This window comes from Protobothrops mucrosquamatus, unplaced genomic scaffold (genome assembly GCF_001527695.2).
Source record: "Protobothrops mucrosquamatus isolate PMUCROS unplaced genomic scaffold, P.Mucros_1.0 scaffold1357, whole genome shotgun sequence".
Lineage (NCBI taxonomy): Eukaryota > Metazoa > Chordata > Lepidosauria > Squamata > Viperidae > Protobothrops > Protobothrops mucrosquamatus.
The window spans coordinates 160,471-176,380 of record NW_015387550.1 but is presented as its reverse complement, the minus strand read 5'-3'; the positions used below and the strand labels follow the sequence as shown (position 1 = coordinate 176,380).

At 36.7% G+C, this 15,910-nt stretch overlaps 1 protein-coding gene across 1 annotated transcript; it reads right to left on the bottom strand.

Moving 5' to 3' along the window:
• Positions 1-600: 600 nt before the first annotated feature.
• PIGA (phosphatidylinositol glycan anchor biosynthesis class A) lies at positions 601-14,475 on the bottom strand. Its single transcript, XM_015821581.1, has 6 exons — positions 14,371-14,475; positions 12,623-13,392; positions 10,599-10,731; positions 7,840-7,972; positions 1,984-2,190; positions 601-1,110 (listed from the first exon to the last, which is right to left on the bottom strand). The coding sequence occupies exons 2-6, from the start codon at positions 13,338-13,340 to the stop codon at positions 853-855; spliced, it is 1,449 nt and encodes a 482-aa protein (XP_015677067.1). The 5' UTR covers positions 13,341-13,392; positions 14,371-14,475; the 3' UTR covers positions 601-852.
• Between the last annotated feature and the right edge of the window lie 1,435 nt (positions 14,476-15,910).

Sequence of the window (15,910 nt, the reverse complement as noted above, 5' to 3'; positions counted from 1 at the left end):
CAATTGAAGGCTTGGAAAATTTTCCTAACAGTTCCCCAAATTTCTCGAATTAAGCTAAATAGCCAAAGAAGGTGGAGGATTCACCAGTAGCCAAGACTATACCTGCCTAAGAGCCAGAGTTACACGTTCGTCCATGGGCAAGATTAAGTCAAGACTGGGATCTATGGTCCAGGACGGGCGTGGCAACTTTGGCTGACTTAATCTGATTGGGCAGGAATACAGTCTACTACCCATGGGTGGATCCTCCATCTCCAGTGCTGGAGAATGAGTGATAGATGCCTAAACAAAGAGAATATTCTCCCAACTTCACAATTATGCATTTCTCAATTTTAGTTGATCATATCAACATACTGAATTGATCATACCATCTCAACAGTAGACTTGGGATCTATACTTAAAAAGTATAGGTATTTTTGTTGTATTATACTGGATCAGAACATACACTGCTACTTTTCCATACAATTTTAAGCATATTATGATGGTGCAAGACAAATTAAAAACAGAAAAAACTCTAAAAATAGACAAAAGATCTACCAACTCACCTATTTTTCCCTTTATTTCCTCAGATGATCTCTTTCATTAATGGACATGACATTCCATGTATTTATAAAATATTTCAAGCTGAAATAAATGTGAACAGATTTTGCAGCATATCTTGGGAAAATGTCTCTCCTAAACCAGTTTAGATTAATGCTGAGGTAGAACTTCGCTTTAGTTTCTTTCCATTCATTACTGAAAGCTGTCCAATGACATATAAGCAGTTTTGCTTGATAAATGTAAATTTAATAGCAAATCCATAATAGTGTAAGACAAGTAAGGGAATGAAAGTTTTTTTTTCCACTTCTAGCACCTTTAGGAGTTTGTAGTATTTTCTTTTTTATTTTTATTGTGGAAATATTTTCTAGTCCATGCTCCCTTTAGGCCTGTGGCATCTACTGCAGTATCAACAAAATCATCAGGTATCAGCCATTTCAGAAATATCAGAAAAAGAAAGCTGAGCATAGCCAAAAGAGCAAAAATGCAACCAGTCACTGGGCCACAATGAGTGATAAGTCTCTCAAGTCGTTTGCCCATTGACAATACAGTTTCATTTGCCACTCTGTTGTACACCTGGAGGAAAACAAATACATAAATTAGGTTTGTCTGTAATATGTAAATTGTATTAACTCAAAGACATTCATCCTTAATCATAAATATATTATAAATGTAACACTAGAATACACTAGGGAATAATCTTTGGTATATCCAAAGGAGTCAACTAGAAGAACTAATTTCCCTTATTTTTCAAATGTTCTCCTAGAATAATCTCCAGATTCCTAAAATTTGTCATTGAAAATTTCATATATTTCCTATCCATAATATGGTAGGATTTGGCATGTAATCCAAACTGGATTATGATTACAAATGTATGATTATTAAATATAATTACAGAAGACCTACATTTACAAATGAATATGGATAATGAATTAATCAGACCATGATAACTCTCTCATCAAATCTCTGGACATAAAACCAGAAGTTAGGAACAACTCATAAAGAAGAATAACTTTACAGCAGCAACATCCACTGGTCATGGTTTTGTGCCATATCATTGGCTCCCAAAGATTACTTTTCCAAAGCAAAGGACTGTGGAAAAAATTTCTCCTACTCATGTGCAGTAACTCCAATCTTAATAGGACAGCAAGCATCTTTTAAAATAAGATATACTGGAAAAGTAGTCCCTAGAAATGAGACTGAAGTATCAGATGAATATGAAGGGATCTGCAAAAAAATTGCCATTTGAGCTGGTACACCATTAATAGATAAATCTCTTGTCTATACTTACTCTGGCACACCAAGTTCCCTATATGTAAGATACTAGATGGCTACAGGTTAAGTGCATAAAGATAGCAATATAATTGAATTTCCACAATGAGATAAACTATTAGAAAATATGATGTTCTCAAATGAATACAGAGTTTCCAAACAAGAAAGTTCACCCACTTTTTCAGTTCTTTTTGCAACATTTCTCCAAGTGTAGAATGTTCTAACTTTATCATGCATAATTTCTGGAGGCAACAATGATCCTGACTTCAGTTGGCCAATAGCCTTTTCCAATCCAATACAGAGGGATTTCACTGAAGGTTCACACAAGATTATAAAATCATCTGGAAGTACTTCAGGAATCCCACCAACTCTTGTGCTAACCACCTGAAACAACAGATAAATTATTATGCTTTTGCTAGGCAAATTGTATCTCAAAAATACAAATACTGTACTGATAATATATAACAGTTTATGTTTCACAAAAAAAGAGATCTGTTGTTTTTCTGAATAGTATACAATTTTTTTTGAAAGAAATTTTATTGGTTTTTTAATTCTTAAGACAAAATGCTCGAGACACACCGTGGTGCTGGGGTAATCAAAAATCCAAAGACAAAACATATATAGATAACTCAATCAATACATAAAATATTTCCTATTTCCCTCAAATAGCTTAATATATTTAAAATAGTCCATTTCTAACTTAAATTTCTATTAATCCTAAACCTGTTTTAGAGCTTTATGAAATTACAATACCATAATCAAATTTAACTTTAAATAAACACATTATCAGTTCAGGTACCTTCCAGATATATTCTAATTCCTTAATTTTATCATAAGTCTTATTTATTTCTTCTTCCACTAATATCTCCTAATTAAAATAAAATATTGATCTATCCTATGCATCTCTAATCCATCAATCAATCAATTTCTTTAAGCTGACAAAGTAATATCAACCTTAAATCATTTAAGTAAATTAAACAAAATTCTAATTTCATCCAATTAATTATCATAGCTAACATCATCCATATTATCAAACAAACATATCATGTTACAATAACATTCAATTAATTATTAGTTCAATCCCAATCTAAAACATCTCTTCAGTTTTCTTCATTCCATTACATAATAGTTTTCATACAAATAAACCTATTATTCCAAAAAATACATTCTTAATCTATTTAATATATATATTCTAATAATTACCCATTTTTCTTACTTCTAACTCAAAAACTTAGTCCTTAAGTCAATCCATAGATCTAAAATGCCTTAAATCCATTACATATAGTTTTAAATTTCTCTTTTCAGTCTTATTCTAGGCTTCTTTTTATGCCAAGCAGGTTTCCATAACAGAGCTTCCCTTTCAACCGATAGATTTCTCTTTGTTGCTTGTAATATCATTTGAGACAGTAAAGAGCCTCCTGACCTCTGCATTGGACCTCTATTTCTCTTATCCTTGAAGCCTCGCTGCTTAAAAAGTTCAAATCTCAATCTTTGCTTTTTCTGATCCTCAAAGATATAAATGAAATGCTTGTAAGGTGAAATAAGTTCCTCTGTATTCTCAATGAAGTCTGCCATTCTCTTTAGTCTCCCTTAGTTCCTCTTCTGATGTGTTTTGGTTTGTAGAATAGTCAGATGTAGTCTGAAAGTCAGTTTGAGAATTTGAGGTAGAGTTGGCTCTTAATTCTGTAGTAATCTCTTTCATTGTGGCACATATTTCTTCAGTAGCCTCATAAATCTTTTCCAATATAAGTTTGCAGTTTAAGTGAGAGCAAAATTTCTCCATTTTAAGTGATTGAATAAAATCCTTTCTTTTTTCTTTTTAGTGAAAGCTGTAGTTGAGCAATATCCACCCCCTCAGTTCCCACAGCTGCATCAGCTTATCTTTTCTCTTCCCAAAGTAGTTTGAAAGTCAGGCCCTTCTCTCCAAATAATCCACAGTTGCAATATTAACTTTTCACCACTAGATGTCCTCAGTAAATAAAAATCTTTTCGAGACACCATTTTTTTCTCCTTTTTTCTATCTTTTAAAGGAAAAAGTGGAAAAATAATCTTCCAATATAAAATAATAATACAATTCAAAGAAACGTTTTTTTGCTGTATCCCAAAATGAATAAAAATAGACTGTAGTCTTTAAAAAAAATTGTTCTCAGCGCCTTTCTTCCCACACATACAAAAGCTGCTTTTTCCAGACAGGGAAATAATTCCAGCCATGCTTTTACAGGCAATAAAAAAAACCAAGTAGGGTAAAGAGAGGGGCAAAGAGGGTCTCACCCGGATCATCCGCAGTGGGTCTGATACGCTTAGGTGTAATTGTGACTTCAGCTGGTGCAGCAGGGTGATCGGCCATCTTGCAGGACGATCTTTGCTCCGTTGGCCCTAAGAAGATAGCTGGTGCCACGGGAGAAGCTGCCGCCCTCCCGCAGTCACCAGCAAGCCTCCTCCTCGGTGGTTGCCCCTGCAGGGTGGCTTTCGACCCGCTAAGGGTCTACCGGCAAAGAAAACCCAGCTGGAATGGAGACGAGTCCCTACATGCAACCGGCGTCGCCGCGTACCAGAACCGGAAGTGTATACAATTTTTTTAATATACTGACAAAACATTATCTCACTTCTGAACTATTTCCTAACTATACCCTCCACTATATTTTAATATTTTGTTTGTAGGAATCTTTATCCCAATAATTGTCCAGTATTATTCTGTTAAAGTACTTCACATTACTTGTTGTTCTGACTGTATCATATTCATTCTTTACTTTATAAAATACTTATTACCTTCAGCCATTTAAAAGTTCAGTGCTTCCAGAAATGTTTACAATGGGGACCTGTATTAAATAGGTTGTGTAGCTTGTTCTTGCACTCCAAAATAGAAAAGAAAGCAATTGATTTACCATTACCATTCTTTCAAATAGCACCAGTTTGTGTAATGATTAAGGCACCAGGCTAAAAACTGGAAGACCATGAGTTCTAAATACACCTTAGATAAAGTCAGTTGGGGGACCTTGGGCCAGTCATTCTCTTTCATTCCTAGAAAGCTGGCAATGATAAACCATTTTCAAAAAAAAATTGCCAAGAAAAATGCAGGGATTAGTCTAGGCAGTTGCCAGGAGTCAACTCTGACTTGAAGGCACAAACACACATGTTCAAATGGGAAAGGATACAATTGTTAGGTGTTTCCATTTTATTTTTTTAAATATAATTTTTATTGAAAGCCTTCATATTAAAAATAAGAACTAATACAAACTAAAATAGAATGAAAAAGGGAGAAATTAAAAAAGTTAAGAAAGTACAAAAAAAGTAGAAATAGAAAAAGTATATAAAGAATATAAAGATATGGCTTCCAATTTTCTTCCCAGCAGTTATAAATGCCTATTTTTTTCTCCTCTATCAAATACTTGTATTGACAGCCATAAAGCTATATTCAGGAATAACCTGGACTTGTACCTATTCCACATTCTCAATATGCGCATCTAACATAATGATTTTTGAAATCTACATTGACTTTGGTATACCACAAATATCCATGCCAGCCAAATATCAGGTCATGTCATTCTAACTCTTTTATTCAGTCTTTAATTTTTAACAATACCCAAACAAAATGATAAACTGCAAAATACAATTTCAGATCAGGTAAACCCAATCCTCTTCTTTCCTTTGCATTTTATAACATCTTATATTTAACTCATAGATTTTTCCCTATCATACAAATTTAGAGATAATTTTTAGGTATTATTTAAATGGTCTATCAGTTCTCAAAAAAGATAGTATCTGAAACAAAACTATCCTTCCAGGCAGAACATTTATTTTTAACACAGAAATTCTCCCCAATCGTGACAAATTTATTTTATCTTCATATTAGCATGTCCTTTTAATTTCATTCCACATCTTACATAATTATTTTGCAATAACATATAATCAATATTTGTGATACTCAAATATTTTATTTTTTTCTCAATCTTAAGCCAATTTTCTTCATCATTTTTGTAAGCATTTTTGTCTGCTAATTCTTAATCTTAAAATCTGCTAGCATACCAAATTAGTCTGAATTACAGGCTTCCCCCAATTGTTTTTTGTTTTGCCTTTCTTTGTCCTTAATATTTAAGTCTTATTTGATGCTCCATAATTACAGTCATACAATCTGTCTCATATTTATCTTTATTTTGTCAAATCCACTGTTTCTTTAATATTAAAGAAACAACATTCTACAAAAGTCTAATCTGCATGTTAGCTCCAATACTTTTAAAAGGCTTTTGCCAAAAATTAATCTTTCAAAACTACTGTCTCTTTTATCTATTTAAACTTTCTTACACCAAATTTTTGTTAAGCTTTTAAGTAGTAATTTAAAATTCTTTTATTTTTTTCACTTTTATCAGAAACTCAACAAGTGATTTTCCCTTATCCTGCTATTTGGAAGATCTCTCTTTAACTTTAAATTGATTGCATCTGATAGTGGTTAAGAAAATGAGGCATTTGCAAATCTTATGTTCATTAAAGGCTGCATTGCAATTTTGAGCATGACTAAAATCCCTTGACTTCCAACCACTCAACCCCACAATTTTTGCAATAGCCTCATGAGTAGCAGCTGTCTGGAGTGCAGGTGAATAATCTCATTGTCTCTCTTTGTCCAGAGAAAACTCCACTGGCTAGAATTCAATGTCTGGCCACCAATCTCCGCTGCAATGCCATCCCTACTCCTTCAGGAATGTTTAGTTTGTCATTAGACCTCACTCTTATGTGTTCCCATTTTGGAATGTACGTGCAATAGAACAGGGCTTTTCAACCAGTGGTACGGGTACCACCTGTGGTATATTGGCACCTGGTAGATGGTACGCGACCATCTTAGAAAAGTGGTAGCGGGGGAGGGGAATGAGCTGAACTGGTGACAGCACCGCACAAGCTTAAGCGAGAGATAGCTGGAGCTGCAGGGCTGTCAGGGCTCAGCGGAAGCGCCAGGATCAATGCTGCTTTCCAGCTGATCAATGCTTCTTCGAGATTGTCAGGGCTCAGTGGAAGCGCCAGGATCAGCGCCAGGCTCCAGCTGGAGCTCGGCGCTGATCCTGGTGCTTCTGCTGAGCCCTGAAGAAGCACCAATCAGCTGGAAAGCAGCACTGATCCTGGCGCTTCTGCTGAGCCCAGAAGAAGTGCCGATCAGCTGAAATGTTGCAGCATCCCCAGGGTATTGTGATTTACATTCAGATGCTTGGCAACTGATTCATATTTATGATGGTCACAGTGTCCCAGGGTCATGTGAAGTGACCAAAACCTGCTGCAACCAGCCAGCAGACGGGGGGAATAAAAACCAAACACCCCCCACCTCACCCCTGCTATTTTTTTTTTTTTTTTTTGGTCATCAAGTTTTTGACACTTTGCTAGGCGACTGGTGGTACTCGGATATTGCCATATCCTAAAAGTTGTACAATGGGTGAAAAGGTTGAAAAGCCCTGCAATAGAAAACACTACAAATATTACTCTTTACCATTTTTTACTTGACAGATGTTTTTAAAATGTACTATTTTACCTCAAACTAGATGGAAATTTTGCCACTGATAAAGGGCTAAATTTATTTTATTTAGCTATTTGCAGGCACGCCAATCAGCCAACACTGAGAAGTTTACAATTCCATAACACATAATCAGGAACAAATTATGTATTATAATAATATAAATGATAACATGAAGAAAGGAACACACAACAGAACAATTTTCCTCCTCAGGAGGAAAATGATAAGAGAATTGCCATGTTGAGGGGAATAGGGGTTAATTAAGAAGGTACACTTCCTTGGCCCCTAAAGATAGCAGTCTCTAATCAAATATACATTTAAAAAACCTGCCATATTAGTTTGCATTAAACAAACAGATGTTACTGGGAGAAAGTGACAAGGCTTTAAAAGTGACAACCAGCACCATGAATTGTGCCCAGAATGGCAAATGATACAGCTCTTAACATAGAGGTGTTATATGGATTTTGTTCCTATCGTAGTTTTATTAAATTCTTAAGACAATGGTCCATTTAATTTCTTTCAATAAGAAAAAGGTTTACCTGTAAACCACAACTGGCAGCTTCCACAATTGCCATACAAAATGCTTCTGTGAGAGATGTATTAAGAAAAATATGACCTTGCACCAAGACATTTCTAACTTCCTGGTGTTCTAAGGCTCCTAGAAGACGAACTCTATAAGGTTTTGAGAAACAAAGAAAAAAATATTGATAGAAATATTTTTATCAACAGAGAAAAGCACAGTCCAAGATAAATACTTGCAACCAACTGTGAAATCAACTAATATGAATGAACTACTAATGCCATCAGTATCAATTAATTTTCAAAGTCTTTAATTTTAATTACATCAAGAACAAAGTATGTTAGATTATGCTTTTTAAGAGTTTCCACATTTCACATTTCATGAGGAATGCAGCTAAATCAATTTTCAATTTTTCCAACTCTTGTCTTCAAAGAAGGCTAAAATGCTAAATATTGGTTCAGCTATATTGCAAATATTCAATAATCAAGTATAGAGAAACAAAATAGTGAGATCTAAGATCATCCAAACATTCTCTCATGTCATTGAGTTCTTGAAATTTTTATCAATAATTAATATTAGAAAAAAATCAAGAGAAACAACCTACATTTTCACGTGAATTTATTGAGGCTTGCTATTCCACCAAAGGAGCAATTAACAAGCATATTGATCTAGATCAGTGATGGCGAACCTTTTAGAGACCGAGTGCCCAAACTGCAATCCAAAACCCATTTATTTATTGCCAGGTGCCAGGTGGGCATGGCCCACTGGGTGGGTATGGCTGTGGTGGTCATGGCAGACTGGGTGGGTGTGGCCAAGGTGGGCGTGGTCACCTCAATGTTGCTCATGGGGAGGGATGCCTATGGGGGCTGGGCAGGGTTGGGGGAGATCCAGGGGGTCTCTGGTAAGTGGGGCGGTGGGCAGGAGGCTCGTCCTGCAGGGTGAGGCTAGGCAAGGTTAGGCAGGGCAGGGGTGCCATTACCGCAGAGCAAGGCGGGGCAGGAGCCAGGGGAGCTACTGCCTGACACCATCGGCCCCCGCACACAGAGGCCAGCGAGCGCATGGGGGCTAACAGTGTCCGTCAGCAGCCACAGCCTGCCGGCCTCTCGACCAGCGCACTCTAGGGCTCCGCAGCCCACCACCAGCAGTTCAGAGAAGCACAGATGCAGTGGATCGTGCCCAGGAAAAGGAGAGCATGCGAGGCCAGGAGGGATTATTATTATTATTATTATTATTGTTCGAATTTATATCCCGCCCTTCTCCTTGCGGACTCAGGGCGGCTGACAATCAATTAAAAACACCAATAACAACACAAAATTTAAAATTAATTAAAATGAAATATTTAACTTGTCTAATTTAAAATATAATTAAAAACTCCTCTAAAAACCCCTCTTAAAAATTACCCTAGGCCNTTCCAGAGGGTGGGAGCTCCCACAGAGAAGGCCCTCCCCCTTGGGGTCGCCAGCCGGCACTGTCTGGCCGACGGCACCCTGAGGAGACCCACCCTGTGGGAGCGTACTGGCCGATGGGAGGTAATCTGTGGCAGAAGGCGGTCTCGAAGGTATCCTGGTCCGCTGCCATGGAGCACCTTAAAGATGATAGTCAGCACCTGGGACAGGGGGGAGGGAAACCAGCCATGCTGGGATGCATCCGGCATGCGGGACCTCGGCGAGTTAGCTCTGAGTGCCGCCTCTGGCACATGTGCCATAGGTTCACCACCACTGATCTAGATCCAACATATCAATATGTAAGAAACCAGACCATTTGAAGTACCAATCAACAAGAGAACCAATCAGCTGCTCAGAATTCAAATTTATCTCCTAACAAACAACCAATTGTACGACCAACTGATTACTCTGGCACACAAGACATTTATGAGCTAATGTCATGCCTCCATCCGAGCCTGACTCTGAGGACGACATGGAGTTCCCTGTTGAGGCCCAGGAGGGGGTGTCTGTGGCTTCAGAGGACTGTGGGGAGCAACAGGCTGAAGCAGGCCAGGACCCTTCAAGTTTGGAACAGGGAAGGCAGAGCTCAGGCGAGGAGCAAGGCCCCTCTCCACCAGATCCCAGAACAAGGAGAGCAGAGAAGAGGAGGGAACAACGGAGGCAGGCTCACTTGCTCGGGAGGAGAGCGTCACGCCCCACTTCACAAGGCACACCTGGGGAATAGGTATTTAAGGAGACGCTGTGGGGTGGGGCATTTGCCGGGAACAAACGTGAACTCTTGTAATGTGAGCTCTTGTACCTGGACTCTTTGTATTTTGGATCAAGTTTGTTTCCTCCTGAGTTTTCCTTGCTGTCTTCAGTTTTGCAGTTTGCATATTACAGGCAAGCTGGGCGTTGAAAAGATCATACTTTGTTTGTTATCTGTTTTACTTTAAAGAACTGTTGAACTCCGTTGACTGTTTTATTGAACTTGAGCCAGCATATGTGGGGGCTGTTGGGTGAACGTTGGCAGTGCTTACAAAGACAATTATTCTGAGCCGCTAATTGCTTTGCCTCCGTTCGGGGCCCTGGGTCATCAAGCTAAGGAGAATAGGACAAGAAAATCCTGCTGCTGATGTTACCTACAGTAGTTTGGTAACAAAATGTTCAGAAATTATATTAAAACAAGCTTGGAGAACAAATCACAGCCAAAACCTACAACCCGAGCTACAAGTATTTTCCATTATTTCAAAATATTATCCATTGTATAAAATCATCATCCCATTCCTTTCTTCATTTCCTTGCTAAATCTTTAATTAACATAGCTATATTAAATACAATGCAGAAAACATACCTCTCGTGTAGTTGATATCTTTCCCGTACTTCTTCTAATACAATTCTTTTCGGTCCTTCTCCTCCAACTAAAAAATGTAAATCTGGATACTTCTGACATAGCTCAGGAATTATACCACTAAGTAAATCAATACCTAAAGAAAAATATTTATTCAGTTTTATAAAAAATGATTATTAAACAATCGTCTTTTGTATGAATCATTCCACCACTGGTTAGCTTTCAGAATTTCAAAACCAAAATACAATATTTAAAATGTAAGACACCTTAATAATTTACTAAACCAGTTTTATATTAACATTGCATGGTTGTAAATGACCTTCCAGGACAAAACTTCAAAAGAGCTTATATGCTGCTGACCAACCTCTGTGCACTTTTATTTTTCTGTTACATACTACAGGTGGTCATTGCATAATTTCCACTCAAACTTATGATAGACCACCACCACCCTTTGCAGTTGTGATTGCATTTTCGGTGCTTGGCAACCAGCTTGCAATTATGACCAGCTGCAATATCATGAGATCATGAGACTGTGGTATGCAAACTTCCAGCTGTTTTCCAGCATAAAATGCTAAATGGATTGTTTTATGACTACCGTAAAAAAAAGTCATAAAACTGAGTCAGGTAACATAATGACTGGCTGAACTGTAACAAGATATGAGCAAAATTCTGAGCTAAAGAGTATACAACCTACTCTTCTTATAAAAAGTAATCTACATCTTATTTTCAATAACACTCTTGATTTCATTTAGAATAAAATATAAACCCTAAAGTTCCAGACTAATGGCTGGCAATCCTTTAAAGTGAAAGTACCTCCATGCCTTATATTTAAAAAGAAATAAAGCATTTATCATTTAAACACTTAAAATGTCCCAAATATCAAGAATGTATATGTAAGAGATCATTTTAATTTTGGAAGTCAGGGGTCACCTTTTAATTGTTTGGGATGTCATGTTGCCAATCCCAGTCCATCACAATGTGAAACATTATATGCCAGTGGTTTTCAACCTTTTCTTCACCACAAACTCCCATTAAATACCTTTTGTGGCCACGGCCCATGGCCACAGCCCACCAAGACTTAATTCAAGATTTAAATCATAATACTTCTTCAAGCCTTCACAGACCACAGGTTGGGAATCACTGTTATTTGCAATGCCTAAAGCTCCCCTGAACATTGTCACTAAATTGTAATTTTAATGCAATAGGAAGGAAAATATAATATACAAGGAATAATTGTTCATCATTTTTAATTAATTTAATTTTTATTATATTCAATTAATTCAGATTCTGACCTAGACTAGCCATTTTTGGAAAGTAACATTGACACAGCAAAAGAGAGTACCTTCTTGAAGAACACTCAGCCATATGCATCTATCTTTTTCACCAATTTATTTTCAATCACAACCTGCAGAAAAGATTAGCTTGAAAAAGGTACTGGTGCAAGATTATCTAGTGAATTTTATTACTCAGTGAACATTTTCTTGGTCCTAAACTAAAATCTCCAAAAGAATAGGGTACTCATTCATAACCTAGTTATATCAATTTTGAAAAATATGCCTGCTAGAAATTTTTGACTGAAGCAATCTTTTTTTTAAAAAAAAAACTCTTTCAACATGTATTTCTTATTGTGTTTTTGATGCATGGGTACGTCCATGTCCTAGAAATTTACAGTATTTCTAATTTATAAATAATTACATATTTATAAATAAATTAGAAATCAGTTTAAAATTTCAAGACCACGCAAAGTAACACCATCTCTTTCCTCCCTCCCTCTCCCTCAAGTTGGTTGCAGTTCATCCAATTTATAGATTCAATCCATGACATACTATATATTAAACCAGAATTAAATTACATCTGTCATGGGTCTAAAATCCAGTTCAGACAAAACAGAAACATCTTAGGGCTTAAAAATTACCCCTTATATTATGCACAATATTTATTTAAAATGCAAAATCAATAAAGGTAATTTCTGATCCATACACATTAAAAAAACATTTAAATACATCTTACCCTTCCAACCTTATTACCTTTTCTATATACAAGTCTGCTAACCACAACAACAGTTATTGTGTTGTTGTCACGTCTAGATGCATCTGGAGTGAAGTCAGTAGGATCAACAGCATTAGGGATGACAGAAACTATTTCTGGATTAAGTGCTGCTCTTAATACAGTATTCTCTTTGCTTGTGTAAGAAACACATACTATGTGGTTTGTATCACATAGTGATACAGTCAAGAGTTTATTTGTAAGCACCGAACTGACATCAGCAAATCCAAAAAGTGAATGATCTGTAAAAATTGTCCGTAGCTGCATTGTCTTAGCATGAAATAGTGCATCATGAGCCATAGAAGAAAATGAACTATGTGCATGGACAATGGTGATTCTTTCTCGAATAAATATGTACCTGAGCAGAGGCAGACTGTGAAAAAGAGTAGTGGCTGTAGATTGGTTGTACATAACTCTTAATGGTAAATAGTAGACTTTCAGTCCATTGGTGAGATATCGAATACCTTTGCGATCATCATAAGCATGGGTGACTACAATAACTTTGTGTCCTCTTTCAATTAAGCACTGTGATAACTGGTAAATATGGCTTTCCACTCCACCCATGTTTGGATAAAAAAAGTCAGACACCATACATATTCTATGAGCTTGACTGGCACATGCCGGAGACTTATTAGAATTCATAGTTGAAATGATATTAGAGAGAAGCTGTTCTTGAGTTCCTTCTCTTCTACAGGCCATATTAGTTAATCGTTAGTCCATGTAAACACCATTCACTTTGAAAAGGAAATTCCTAGATGCAGAAAAATGCACACATTAGGGCAAAAAGTGTTTCACTATAGGGATTATCATTTTGAAAGTAGCAACATTTTACAATGCAATCCATTACACAATCAAGTACAGGTACTTCTCAACTTACAACAGTTCATTTAGTGATTGTTTGAAGTTACAATGACACTGAAAAAAAGTGACTTATGACTGTTTTTCACACTTACAACTGTTGCAGCATCCCCCACAGTTGCATGATCAAAATTCAGATGCTTGGCAACTGACTCATATTTATAACAGTTGCAGTGTCCTGGTTTCATATGATCCCCTTTTGCTACTTTCTGACAAGCAGTCAATGGGGAAGCCAAATTCACTTAATAACCATGTTACTAACTTTAACTACAGTGATTCACCTAACAACTGTGGCAAGAAAGGTTGTAAAATGGGGCAAAATTCACTTAACAAATGTCTCACTTAGCAACAGAAATATTGGGCTATTTGTACAGTCATATTTGCAAGTATGATAGGTGTTGCAGGAATAGCTGGAATGCAATTAATAACTCTTATATCTTCTACTGAAAATCATATACCTATGAACTAAAATGAACCTTTGGGAGCATTATATTCAATGTGGCTTATTCAGACAGGGGAACCCAAATTAAGGTGGCCTCAGGAGTACATGCCTATGATAAACCTGAATCACCCAACCCAACCTACCTTTTAGCCTAGAATGCTGGCAAGCCCAATTATGTAGTTAACGTATATTCACCATGCCGTGCTAATCTCGAAAACATGATTTAACTAAATAGACTACTGCTCAATTAACTATGGTTAAAGATATTACACAAAGTCAATTTATGAAGGGCTCCACAAAATACTGCCACTATTAATTATCGTGGAATCCCGGTTTCGTCAGAGAAACGATCACTCTTTCCGACTAGCACGAAAGAAATCCCCTTGAGTTCCCCTGTCACAATCACAAAAGGAATGAAAAAGCGCATACCGTTCTTTCCCACAACGGAGTCGTTTCAACAGAAAATGAAACTCCTGAAGATGCAAACCACTCCTATGGCGACAATTACAATCTTTGTCAGTCACTCACATATAATTACATCCTGACATTTCTAAACCCAATCAAAGTCCACGACGCAATTCAGGAGTCATTGTAGGCGGGAACTTTCGGAGTCAGACGTTTTTTTCTCTTCTCACAATAACCACCTCATCAACCGTCTGTCCCACCTTCCACTTGCCCTTAAGAAATCTTCATAGCACGCGCAAAACGTAACCAGTCATAAGCCTCTGCCGGATCACGTGAGCAATGAAAACCAATCTTTGAGAAGATTTTTTGGAAGGAATCTTTGGCATGTAATTATCGCCATTGGCTGGCCGGAATTTTTCTTACATGCCAAAGGAACTGTCTTTTTTTATTGGGGGTGTAGCATTCCAGCATATATTAACGTTTTCCAAGAGGTTGCTTCTCTTTATCCTTCCTTGCTCTTTTCCTATCAAATTGCAATCTAAAACATTTTATTCTACCCAGACTTCCCCTTTCTTCGTGCTTTAGGGTCATATCTATGGTATTAACTCTTAATTAGTCTGAGGAAAAAAGTTCTGTCCCATGCTGGGAAATCTGATGATTGCTTGATTTGTTTTTCTCTTGCCTTTTTAGCAGCCTCCGGATGTAGCATCCTGTAGAAAAGATGGGTCGACTTGAATAGCCAATTTCCCCGGCCTATCCCTATCCTACAGAAGAAAAAGAGATAAAGAGGCTGATAGCTGAGGAGCTTTAAAAGCTCAATTTGTGTAAGGAAGAGGCAGGAACTGAAGGTGTATTGTCATAAAGTTCTAAGTCCAAACTGAGAAATTGTTCCAGACAATACATGCAGGCTAATTTGGGTATTAATGAAAAATTGTATTTAGCAATTTTTAAAATTTGTGTCAATTCCATGTTGAACTTAAAAAAAAACAACTATAGGAATATTATTTTCTGCTTTAACATGAAAGGAATTGCAAACATGGTTATTATTTTTCAGTGTTGGTAAAATGGAATGATTTTGTTTGGACCTCTGGCATATGATACTTTGTGGGTTAGATTTCTTTTTTGATAAATTGCATAATTTTTGTCTTATTTCTGAATATAAACTTCTATTTCCCAGAGTGATAGAAGTGAAATAGGTGGCCATATAAATTGTTTAAAATATAGATCTCATGTCAAAAAATAAAAATGAAACACTGCAATACCAGAGACACTGGAATATTCCTTGCCCTCTCCAAATGATTGTGACATCATAGTTCTTTAGTGTGCAATGTATTGTTTCTATTTATTTCCAGTTTTTTCGTAGGTATGCCAGTACTAGATTTCTAAAATTAATTTCTCAAATCTGAGTTGCAAACATTCAGAATACCACTAAGTGGCAACATATGTTAGAGTTTTCTCTCTGTCTTTGCTGTCACAGTACAGTAGTCATCCAGATTCTTGTGGATTATGTAGAATAGCCTTCCTCAAAACTTCTTAAGCTTCATCTTCAAACTACTGGGTTATA

Bases quoted from the DNA above. Each gene is read 5' to 3' on its own strand.
- PIGA (XM_015821581.1), bottom strand. From the start codon at position 13,340: ATGGCCTGTAGAAGAGAAGGAACTCAAGAACAGCTTCTCTCTAATATC. The intron at 2,191-7,839 runs GTAAACCTTTTT...CTGTTGTTTCAG, and splicing joins CTGCCAGTTGTGGTTTACAG to GTGGTTAGCACAAGAGTTGG. The intron at 1,111-1,983 runs GTGGGTGAACTT...GTTTTCCTCCAG, and splicing joins TTGCAAAAAGAACTGAAAAA to GTGTACAACAGAGTGGCAAA.